The sequence below is a fragment of the Gasterosteus aculeatus genome, chromosome 7 (genome assembly GCF_964276395.1).
Source record: "Gasterosteus aculeatus chromosome 7, fGasAcu3.hap1.1, whole genome shotgun sequence".
Taxonomy (NCBI): Eukaryota; Metazoa; Chordata; class Actinopteri; order Perciformes; family Gasterosteidae; genus Gasterosteus; species Gasterosteus aculeatus.
In genome coordinates, this window is record NC_135694.1 from 2,085,410 (window position 1) to 2,097,483 (window position 12,074).

Sequence of the window (12,074 nt, forward strand, 5' to 3'; positions counted from 1 at the left end):
GACTGTTTGCAACTTGAGTAACTGGGTGTCTGCACCATGTTTAGAGCAGCAGATGAGGTGCGACTGATAGCAAAACACTATCTGAGAGGACACTTTAGTCGGATGATTTGTCAAATTACGTCACCATAACGCGATACACGACGCCAAGTATGTATGATGACCAACACTTTTAAATGTAGACATTTTAGTGACGCAAGGCACGTGGCTAACTGTGACCTCAGCCGTATATTGGTATAAACGTGCAGTGTCGTTTGATAAGAAACTTTTTAAGGATGCATTGGCACCAAAGGGGATACAGTACAGGAGACGGCACGTAACGTCTTCCATCAGCTCATAATCAAGCATCATAAGAATACACTTTATAATACAGACATTCTTTTTTGCAGGTATAACGTCCAAACGGAGACTGCGGGGTGTGAACGGCCTCCTGTCCGCACCAGCCGGTGCCGGTGTGCGCGTCGGGTGCTGATCTGCGGCTCGTATAGGCGCGGGGGGCGCATGAGTGACACGCGTTGGCTCCTCCTCCGCGCTGCTGTGCTGCGCTGCTGAGTCCGAGCGCAGCGAGCCGGAGAGCGCAGCAGCGACTTCACCGCCGCAACTTTGGTGAGTTGGATAAGCTCCGATTTTAATGAAACAAGTCGCTTCTTAAAAGTGTGTGTGTGTGTTTTTTTTTTACAGCGCTGTTTTGTGGTTGTGTCCGCGAAGTTTTGTGTGCGCGTGCGACTGCGTGTGTGTGTGTGTGTGTGTGTGTGGCGGCGGGACTACTTTATCGCTCTCATTCCCTGTGTCTCTCTCCGGGTAGATGAGGGATTCTTTTTTTTTGGAGTCGTCGATGAGCGCGTCTGAAGTGCCTTTCTGGTGAAGACGAGGGGACAGCGTCTCGACCTGCGGTACCCCCCCCCCCCCCCCCCCCCCAAACCCCCCCACCCCTCCTCCACCTCCACCTCCACCTCCCCTCTCTCTGCCCGTCGGGTCGACAACAAAAATGAAACTCCTGTAAGACATTTGTTTTGTCTCACACGCTTCATTGTTGCTTCTTTATAAATGTGTCTAAACTAACTGAACCAAACGTGTGTTTCCCCGGCAGGACGTGTGTGATCGCAGTCGCCGTGGCGGTGAGATCTGCGCACGCAGTAAGTCCCTCATGCTTATTTCCACGCTCCTCCAGGTGGAGCGTCTCTCCACTCGGGGTCATTTCAGGCGCCACAAAAACCGCGAAGCTGAACGTTGTTGTGTTTTTTTTGTTTTTTTTGCATCGCGCCTGTGACCGTGTGGACGTTTAGCGCCGTTCTGTTGCACGAATTGCACGTTGATGTGTAACGTTTTCTGCGCATGTTGTCAATATGAGAGACGTGCACAAGTCTCGGTGGAGCCTCTGGTTTTTTCGTGGCACTGTACGAATCCGTAAGGACAGCGCGCGCTCGCTGTCCGTTAAATTAGCTTTAATGAGAAGTTTAATTAGCGGCCCGGGGGCGTGAAAGAAGCAGCTGACGGCTGGGAGGGGGCGTGCCCAGCAGCACTTACAACGCAGGCCCCGCCCCCTTGCTAAATATTCAAAGCAGCAGACAGACTGTTGCGAGGAGCCGCACCTTTTATGACAGCTGCTAAACTCATCTTCTGCCCTCAAACAGGGATCATTCCTTTGCTCCACTCAAACGTGCATTGTTCAAACATCGTGCACGGTGTGCAGTTCATCGGTGTATCGAGGCTCTTTGAAGGCATTTAAGGCATTAAGTGTTTTTGTTTCGCTTTTTATCCTCATTTTATGTCCTCAAATCTTACTTTTAAATGTCAGACATCAGACCACGTGATGCAGCAACAGGTCAGTATTAAATAAAATGCACAATAGCATAATACAAATTGGTCTTAAGTTTCCCAAAACATTGCCCTGCATTACAGTACACATGATAAAATCCACTTTAGCCCTGTGCTGAACTTCACCACTGAATGGCAGAGGGACTCAAACGCTCAACCCCCGACAGGTGTGGTGCCTTGCTTCACCAGCCGAGTCACAGGAAATGCTACGGTTGTTGTGGGCAGCGAAACACGAACGCAATTCAGCAGCAAAAAGCTTCCTGCGTCTCACTGGGGCTCATCGGATGGTGCTGCATTGACTTTGAATGGACTCCTCCACCCACCTCCCCATCTCCCTGTTGTCTTGTGTGTTCTATATGTGCGTGTGCTGAGTGGCTGACGGATGAGGTCATTGGGTGGTCTGGTTACCTAGGAAACGGTCTTTGGCTATCGCCTGGTCCAGCCCTGGAGTTAGTGTGGCCTTTGCACTGATTTAAAAACTTTCAATTTAATCTTTAATTCACGCGCTGAAAGCATAAGAACGTTCTGTATTCACACTTTCATTCATTTAAAACGTTTGAGACATTGTGTTCTGTGCGGTATAAACGCGCTTTACTGGAATTTGGTTCATGTTGGAATGTGTATTACTGAAGTATTTTACAATTCACATTTTCTAAAATTGGGCCCAGAACCTTGCAGATGTAATTGTTACTCATCAGCAGAACAGCCTTCTCAAATAGCAGCAGCTGTAATGTGATGGAACCAGTGAAACGTGTCAATTACTGCTTTATTGCCAAGAGTAGAACTTAAAGGAAAACATAAAAATAGTGTTAATAAAGTACGTTAACCATGTGCCGTTGCATTTTCCAAACAATGTAAAGTATTTGCTGCTGGAAAATGGTAGTCTGTAAAGATTATGTTTGAGAGACAGGGTTACTTGCTGAGCATTTTAGCCTCTATTTGTTGAGATAAAAACCTTCTTTTGTCAGGATTCAGTTGATGTTGATTAGTCAAAGTATTTCATTTATTTGACAAAAACAGTTGAATTTTGTGGAATACTCTTTGTTTATCGTGGGGGTCGAGGGTCAGCGTGTTAGAATCGTTTAGCTTGTGAGCTTGCTGGCTTGATATGATGCTAAAACTCTTTTATTCACTCTTACATCTCACGACTCGTCCGGCTCACGCCTACCAGCTGCAGAGCGTCCCGGAGGTCAATGGAGCCACATGAACAACAGCATTTGGAAATAAGTGTGTCTTTTGGAGCAGCTTGTTAGCGTTTTTTTAGCTAGCTTATCAGCGCGTCTGCCGGTTTGTTAGGATGCTAAAACCGGCAGGTGTGTTTTCAGGCTGCTCTCCAGCTACAAGCTACCGGGAGGTAACAACGTTTATTCTCCACAATAACTGACAGTGAATGAAGAAGTATGTGTATCTTTTGGGCTACTTTACTTTTCTTGACATTATTAATCAAACCCAAAGCCGCACCAGAGCCAGTTCCTTTGTAGCCCACCTCTTTTTGGCCTGGTTGTTATATCCATTGAGTGTTTCAGCGAACATACACAGAGAGCCAGAAGTGTCTGTAAGGGTGACACAGCTGTCGGACCAGAGAAAACATCACACCGGGGTGAGGAGGAATGGCAAGGAGAAGGGAGGAGATTCTGTACAACCTGGGAACTTGGGAATGGCCTTTGCATTGTTCCTCTCATCTCCTGTTGATGTTTCCATTTGTTGACTTAAAGTATCATCCAGGTGTTTTTTTAAATACAAATGGTACATGTTGATACTTTTGGGTCGCTTCCTTTGCAGCTCTGGCTCTTTGGCTGTATTCTTCCTACTGTTCCGCTGTGTTGATTTTCGTAATAATCAATTTAACAGACTCTTAAAACTGGCGAGACTGGAGAGTGTCTATCGTGATGACATCCTCTTTATGACATCATCGTTATGACATCGTTGTTGTGACATTATTTCATTGTTTCGTGAAGGTGTGCTAATCAACACTTGCAATGTATTCACACTATCCTTAGAGTAGGTCAAGACATTTGTGTTTTATTCAACCGTTTATTAATTTATTGTATTCAACAACAAATAAATCATCAAATACCAACTTTTGAACAGCAAACTTCTGGCTTTTAAGATAAATTTGCAGTACAAAATCACCAGTATAAGTAAATAAACCCACCACGCTGCTTGTGTGTATCAGTAAATCTTTCCTCAGCTAGAAGCTTCTCTTGTAGTGTTTTCTAATATTTGTTTTCCTAATTTGAGACGCAGTCCGTTCAATGTGGCCTTTAACCCAGTGGTGGTGGAAAAAGTAGTCCCTCCTTGGTGCAAGAAGGATGCTGAAAACTTGTTCACTGCCGGGGACACCCTCCCCCGGTTGAATTCCTGCCGAGCTTGGTAGGACTTGCCGCTCCCTGCAGGTACGATGGGCTGGAACATTCCAGAAACGCTAAGCGAGGCGACTGATCGCTGCTTGATTTGTGGTTGTTAGACCCTCCCCAACTCAGTCGAGTCCCCCTCCTCTTCTTTCCTTTCCCTTCTCCCCTCCCCCGCCCTCCCCCTCCTCCTCTCCTGTCGCTGTTTGGTCTCGTTGCTTCCGCAAGTCGTGGAGCGGCGCATCCCAAAAAGCATCAATTAAGCGTGAGAGAAACCACACGAGTGTACACAGCGACCTGTCAAGCCTAATTAAACCCGATTGATTACTTGACTCTGGAAGTAACTCCAGGGTTTACGTTCTGATTAAGTGACCGCGCTGCACATCACGTTCCCCAACGGATTTCGGTCAGGATGAGCTCAGCCGAGCTCGTGAAAAAGGCCTCTCGTTGTTTTGAAACGTGATAGGCGGCGGGCCGACTGGGCGAGAGCGAGCGTTTGATGTGATGCTCTCTCCCAGCCTGAGGTCCATGTTGTGGGTACGGAGGCGCCAGGATGCAGATGTCTCCCCGCTCTGCATCCCGTCCCTCGTCCTCTTCTTTCTCACCACTTCTAAATCACCTTTTGTCTCTCTCACCTTAAACCTTAATGTCTTTGCGTGTTCTCACCTGCCCCCAGTTCCCCCCTTGCTTTTCTCTCTGTGTGTTCAGAGGAACATTAGGAAAGCTATAAGCCACACATAGGTTTAAGGTACTTTTTCAAAAGCCCCTGCTATTCCACTCCCACGCCGACGCTCAGAAGACTCTGCATGTGGTGCTTACATGTGCGTGTGCATGCTTCCCAGCGCATGTCTCCGTGTTTGTGTGTTTTTCCAGCGCAGGTGTGATGAGAGCCTTTTCTTTCCCAGGAAATGCCTCAGCGATGCGGTTGAACGCCACACTAAAAAAACCATAGAGCGCCAGAGTACCTGAACACTACTGAATAAAGGCTTCTCCAGCAGCCGTTTTTGTTCTCCAGAAACGTCAGCCCGGTTTTGAGTGTTAACACTTGAATTCACATTAAACTGATGCAGGCAAACGCGCGACGAACCAGGCGTCCCACGAGCCGCTGCGTGACGATACGTCATTTGGGGAGCACCAAATCTGACCTGGCAGCGCCTCTGAAGCCGAGGAATGATACGCAATCATCAATTAGTTAAATCGTCCCAAAAACAACAGAGTGAGAGCCCCCCCTTTCCCTCGTCTTCCTCCGTTCACCTTTTCAACGGTCACACCTGCCGCCCCTCAGACGCGTCCGTATTTACTGTCGCTGTTTGTGATGCGAATCGAATCGAACGTCTTGTTTTCGTTGGCGGGGATGTGGAGCAGCTTGTTGGAGTTATTTACGAAGATGATGGAAATTCTGTGCGTCTCATCATAATCTATCCGCCTGCGGCTGCTCTTCCACGCCTCATACTAATAAATGATGGGGGGGGGGCAAGGAAACCCCTTTCACCCCGCCTGCCTCTGCCGAGTCCTTGGCACCGCCACCCTCTCATATCGGGACCCTCCCAACCCCCTCCTTTGCCCTTCTTGACGAAGCACACGCTGCGAGTTTTGTCCCCCGATTGGTCGCGGTGCCAGGGGTCAGAGGTCGTGCGAGCACAAAGGCAGTAGGGACTCTTGGCTGTGGCGTCGGCTTAACATTCCACCGCGGCTCTCTGGATTTGTTTATCGGACTTTGTCTTTCTTTTTGCCCCTCCGAAAGAGGAAGACGAGGGGGGGGGGGTGTCTATCTAGGTGGAGAGGGGGGCTGAGGTGGGCAGCGTTGGGCTGATGGCTTGGAGGGAGGGGGGGGGGGGGGGGGGGGGGGGCGGCGCTCCCTCGGGGTGTTTGCTCTGCAGAGGGATCAGACCTCCGATCTGCTTCTCCCCACTTTGTTGGCTCGTCTTTCATCCTTCCTCTTCTTGCTTCATCTTTTTGTTTATTCTTGTATCCTTTCAAGCTCCTTACTCCCCGCGCCTTTCTTTACTCGCAACCTCCTACTGCCCCCCCCATCCCCAAGACAGAGAATGCCCCTCGGCACCCGTCAGTTCAGCACCGAGCAGACACAGTGCAGCATTTAGAAGCCGCCGTTGTCCCTGACGAGATGGTGGAGACCAAAACCAGAGCTAAAGGAGAGTAAAATTAGGCCTTCCCAAGGGAAACTCTTTATGCCACCCCCCCCCCCCCCCCCCCCCCCCCCCCCACCTGACAGGTTGAAGTTCCCGCTCTGCTTTGATGCCCCCCGGAACATCATTATCCTCCGGCATCACACCAACTTTAAGTCAAACATTTTTTTGCTGTAATTATCACATGCGTGCCGGCGCAGAGGGAACACTTCGTCTTTTGTTCGTCGGCGTGCCGTGGTGGTGGTCTGAACCGCCGACTCCTCTCGGGAAAGAGTGTGTGTGTGTGTGTGTGTGTGTTTGGGTGTGTGACTGTGTGTTGTCATAGCGAGGCTTTCTAATTACCCCTAATGTTCTTTAATCAAGACGTTATAACGTTGTTGAATCTGGGGTAAAGCCGTTAATAACGTTGTTGAATCTGGGTAAAGCCGTTAATAACGTTGTTGAATCTGGGGTAAAGCCGTCCGTGTCCGTAGTAAAGGTGCAGATGTTTACCTGTTTCGTGGCGGGCAGCTGATGTAAACCAACGCAGAACAAATGTGTGCACGGCACTTCTGTCCGCCGACGCTAGCTCGAGCGGTCGGCTAGAACTCCCCCGAAGTACTTGTTTGATGTCTTCCATTTACTCTCAGTCAGCATTAAGGAGGCATTTAGTTAGACAGTTGGCCCGTTTTGCGTAGTTTTGCTGCTATGGACACGGCTCAACCTCAGACAAGGGTGCAGAAGGATCACGATTGATGCAGGAACATCTCAACGACGGCGGCCAAGTCCGCGTATCCGCGGATAACGTCACGGTGGTGAGGTAAGCCCCGGCACGCTGCGATAGGAACACTATCATTGGCACATCAGATGCGTCAGTTACTGTCTGCTATTACCGCCTGTCCCTGTAATTACAGCTACTGCCTTTGTCTCACACCCATCCTTCGCTGCCTCCTCTGTGCCAGCCAGGTAATCCAAAGCAGCACAGGTAACAACCTCCATCTACCCCTCCCCCCCCCCCGTCCGCCCCCTCGGAGCATCCAAATAAACAACATACCTCCGGTGAACATGGATTCCTACTTTATTGGATTCCTCCTACGGCAGCTTGTCCGCGTTCGTCCCGCTCTCCTGCGGCGGATGCCAGAGATGATGAGGCCTTCGTGCTTTGAGGACAGGCGGGGCCGCGGCTTATTGTCTGCGCGTCGGCAATAACTTTCGAAGGCCTTCAAGCGCATTTTATATCTGACCAGCAGATGTGCTGATGCTTATCACCACCACACATTTCAGAGTCGCCTTCCTGTTCTTCACCTTTACTGTTCTCGTAAGGAGATGTTGTCCGTACGAACTCGGTCGATCAGCGAACATCAATCTCCGGTCATAAATCAGAAAGTCTTTCCAATTTGTCTCCCAGGCTTATCCAGGGGGGAAATACCGGGTGGGTCAGGTGTAATTTAGCGCGCTCAGTGTGACGCCGTCATCCTCGCCCTGCAGTCGAACCCCCCCCCCCCCCCCCCACCCTCCCCCAACCGGCACTATCCATCATCTGCGGCATGACTGATGAGCAGCAGTCATTCTTTTCCTCTTATAATTCTAAGCTTTACTCAAGGCCGTGATTGATTGACTGTCTCCCTTATTGGTGATTTTGTTTGGCAGTAAAAGCTTCGCATCATTCTTGCACTTCGCCTGAGGAGCATCGCCGTCCTGACGTATTTCCCACGGGCTGCCGGAGAGGAACTCCCGGAGCGGTGCGGAATTATTTGTTCCGCGAGGGGAGTAGTGGGTGCTTTCAAAGGCCTCCAGAGGGTCACTGCGTCCTCTGGCGTGCGCCCACAAAGCGGCCCGAGCTGGCTGCCTCGACGGGACTCCGGCCCGGTTTGGCCGCGATAACTCGGCCTTCATACCTGCGGGCGAGTGCGAGGCGACTTTTGGCAGGCGAGGCGCTAACGTCACCCGAAACAAAGAGCTCCTGTTGCCAGGTTTCTGTGCCTGGTTCCCTTTAAATCCCCCCCTCCGATTCTACCCACATGGAGTGGAGTGTCCACGTACAAACGTTTAATATCTCCAGCCTTGTGAATCGGGCACCTGTGTGTGAATAATCATATGGGAAATTGTTGAAATTTACGCTTGTAAAACTTTGATAAAAGTGCTAAAAAATGTATCAATATCGTCAAGAAAACAGAAAAAAAACTCCACTACATCAAACAAATACATTGTGTAATCTACGATAATGATTGTTGATGAGGTTGTTTCTGTTCAGAGTCGCACGCACACACACACACACACACACACACACACACACACGCACAACCAGCAGGGCTGAAGTGCCTCTCGGCTCGGCGCTACCTGGCACGGTTTCCCAGCAGCCTCGTGCTCTTAGCTGTAACGCCATTCATTCCGGGGGCCGAGGGCCTCCGCCGGTCCTCTGGCTGAGTTCCCTGCCGCCCGCCTGTGGCCCCCGATTGGCCACTAATGAGGGGGGGGGTGGGGGGGGGGTGTCATTGTGTGCCGACCCAGCGCTGCAAAACAACGATTTATTCTTCCGTTTTTTTTTCTCTCATCTTCACGATTTTCCGTTAGAAAGTAACTCCCAACGCATCACGCCGCCGTGCGGGGGCCATTTGTTCGTATTTTCGTCGGGGCCCAAACAGGCAGCGTGCCGTAACCGGGGTCAGTGTGTTTGTCAACACAGTGCAGTTGTCTCTCAAATTTATTTAGCTGCCTTCTCTTGTTCCGAAAATAGCTCACTCGCTCACGCTCTAACTGGCTAAAGTAAAGTGTGTGTGTGTGTGTGTGTGTGTGTGTGTGTGTGTGTGTGTGTGTGTGTGTGTGTGTGTGTGTGTGTGTGAGAGAGACATGTGAGTGGAGGTTCATTATTTTTCTGATTGTGCTTATGAAATCCTACATAATATCTGCACAAAAAGTCAAACTTTTATATTTTGACTGACTTCATTTGGTAACAATATTCGCTGTATTCTACTGGAGGAAAAGAAATAGATCCGCTGGTCAAACAAGCTGCTCATTATTTTTTGCTCTCTTTGGCGCTTGTTCAAGTCGGTTTTCACAAAGCAACCATCAGACTCTCAGCAAACAGGAAGTGAAACGACATCTGTGAAGTTAGAAAGGACGAACTCGATCAATCAGAACACCAACTAGACGTTTATTGCCTCAACAACACGTATCTGGCAATTCATTTTGCTTTACGAGACGCGCGTTAAATCCTCTGTGATCTCACACGCCTCCCGAGCTGTTCGACATCGCCTAAAGACTCGGAAGAACACGAAGATCTCTGAGATGTGAAATGTGACACCGAGCCAAGGTGGAGCCGTGAAGGGTGTGGGAGGAAGGGGGGAGGAAGGGGGCTGCAAAAGCATGAGCATGTTCCCAAAAAGAATTTTTTTAATATGCAAAACGACTCCACAAAGGTCAGCCAGGTTTGCACAAGTTTGCAAAAGGCCGCTCTGGGTAACGGCGCCTTTGTGAACACCCGGCGGGATCTTTGTTACGACTCGTCCGACAGCGATAGCTTCTTCACACAGGCCGTGTGCTGGAACGTGCAGGTATTTGTAATATTGTGTACACAGCATAAGCTTATCCATCCCGTCTACCTCATCTGCTGCCGCGAGGTGAGAAAATGGCCACGCTGACCTTTACGAAAACTTGAGTGAGGTCGTCCAAATGCGTGACTTGTTCCCTTTGTTTTTAGTCTTTTCTTTTTCAAGCAAAAAGGACCAAACACGTGAGCGGTCCAGCTTCCCCAAATGCCGCCGGACCTCCTCTCAATCCTGCATTTCTAAAATGCCGATATAACAGCTGCACCGCTCCGGGTACCGTTGCCTGTGGCGACCCCGCCGGCGAGCGCCGGGGCCTCCCTCCTCCCTCTCTCTCCCTCTCTCCTCCAGGAATGTTCCCGTCCGTGATCGACCGTGAAGGGGTGTGGGGGGGACAGGTCTGGACGCAGCATCCATCAGCCCCGAGAGGAGCTAATCGCTAATGAAGCGCTGCCACGGGCGACGTGAACATTCCATGTCATCGGCATAGCTACACCCCCTCCCCCCCCCCCCCCTCCTCCCACCCGCTACCCTGCAGCTCCTCAAAGGGGTCGCACACCTGTCCGCACCTCTGCTCGCCTTCGCCTCCCATCTGAAACGGATATTATTATTGAGCCTCTTAGCGGCCACTCGGTTGAGACGGCGTTTGCAGCGTGCAAATGTGGGAATGTTGATTAAACCCGTCGCAGCGCTTGCGTCACGGAGGTCTCTTAAATGCACCGGTGACCACTTTGGCGACCCTCTCATGTGAGGTTGGCCACGTAAACCTCGCCGTCGGCGGGGGGAGTTCGGCGCGCTGCTTTGATTGCACGCGTTCTTCAAACTGCACCGTAGCTTTAGATGAGTCAGAGGCCGCTGGACATCGGTGTTTTGGTCCTGAAGCTGCTTTCTCCCAAAACAGTGAGTCTGCGCGTGCACCCACACGCGTCGCAAAACATCTGCCAGACTCCAGCTGTTTTACTGTCACGCTACACACCCAATAAGATAACGGTCTCGCCTCGTTCCCGCCGGTCCATCCCGTCCTCTCCGCCCGTCACCTCGAGCAGGAGGACGGTGGTTTCCACCCAGACCTCATTTTGTCCAAAGACTGCAATACCCATAAGTCCATCCGCGTGGGAACCTAATCCCCGGGCCGGCGAGGAAAGGTCAGAGGGAGAGCAGGAGGTCGGAGGTCGCCGTGTGGTTTCTCTCCCCAAGGGTCATTGTTAAAAAGCAGCGCTTCATTACTTACACGTTACACGCTGCCTTCAGGAACAGGGGAGAGGCAGACAAGCGCACACATGCGACGCCGCGCGCCATAAAGGTAAACCTGGGGTCGAGCCCTCGGCTGACCCCGGCCGAGGTCAAAGTTTTATCCGTTTATTGAGTCTGGAAGTGCGTTTAGCTGATAAGAGGAGAGGCCTGTGGGTTTATCACGCCGCGAGGTGGAAGTAACCGGGGATTCACCCGTCGACGCCAGCGCCAAGGAGGGCAGCAAACCTCGCGGCGTCGCACTTTTCCTGCACCGGCGAGGCCGCGTGCTGCCAGCCGCTGACGGGCCGCGGGCGAGAATGGTCGCGTTGAGGAGCGCCTGCCGCCCCCGTCCCACCTGTAGCCGGAGGCCGTGGAGGTCTGGAGGTTTGCAGAACGCTCTCCCGCCGCTTTAAGGTAAAGTCCGACCTCCACGCCTATTTGCAGAGGTCGCTTTTGGTGTGCATTCAACTCAGACCTCCAAAATATGTTTTACATCAAATAACAGAACCGCCCCCCCCGCCCCCGCCCCCAGTGCTGCTTGTCGTTCGTTCAACACCATAAACTTTGTCTGAAGAAAGAACACAAAAAGCGAAATGGGTCGTGGGCCTCTCGTCCCACAACTCAGCCTCCGGTTTTACGACCACATTAAACAGAGGCCGCGCCTTCCTTCGCCTCCCCGCCGCTCTTTCCCAACCACGGGGGGGGGGTCACGGTTGGCTCCTCGGCAGTCAAGATGGCCGACGTGTCCGCCGCCGGTTGCCGGCGTTAATCATTGCTTCCGGTTTGAGCGCCCGCGGTTTGCACTTCGTCCCCGCGCTTAATCGTTGATCATCTAGCGCCGGTTTCTGAGGATTTCTGCAGTTTACCGTCGCAGGACAGGATGCCGCGTGGGAGGCCTCAGAGGAGCACGACCACGGAGGAATGTGAGCGGTCACGGTACAACGGCGTGAGCACATGTGTCCTACACGGACCGCCGACTGCAAAATCGTACCCCCCCTCCCCCC

The 12,074-nt window shown here is 51.4% G+C and overlaps 1 protein-coding gene across 5 annotated transcripts in view; it reads left to right on the plus strand.

Annotated features, from left to right (window-relative positions):
• The first annotated feature begins 440 nt into the window (after positions 1 to 440).
• col4a6 (collagen, type IV, alpha 6) overlaps positions 441 to 12,074 on the plus strand; it is a 58,426-nt gene continuing 46,792 nt past the window's right edge. For 4 of the 5 annotated variants that reach the window (XM_078105403.1, XM_078105405.1, XM_078105404.1 and 1 more), the window contains exons 1-3: positions 469 to 603; positions 803 to 996; positions 1,088 to 1,133. In XM_078105403.1, the coding sequence (XP_077961529.1) occupies positions 986 to 996; positions 1,088 to 1,133 (57 nt within the window). In that variant the 5' untranslated portion in view covers positions 469 to 603; positions 803 to 985. Of the gene's footprint in view, positions 604 to 802; positions 997 to 1,087; positions 1,134 to 12,074 lie in introns of all 5 variants that reach the window. The other variant, XM_078105406.1, reaches the window with a different exon arrangement.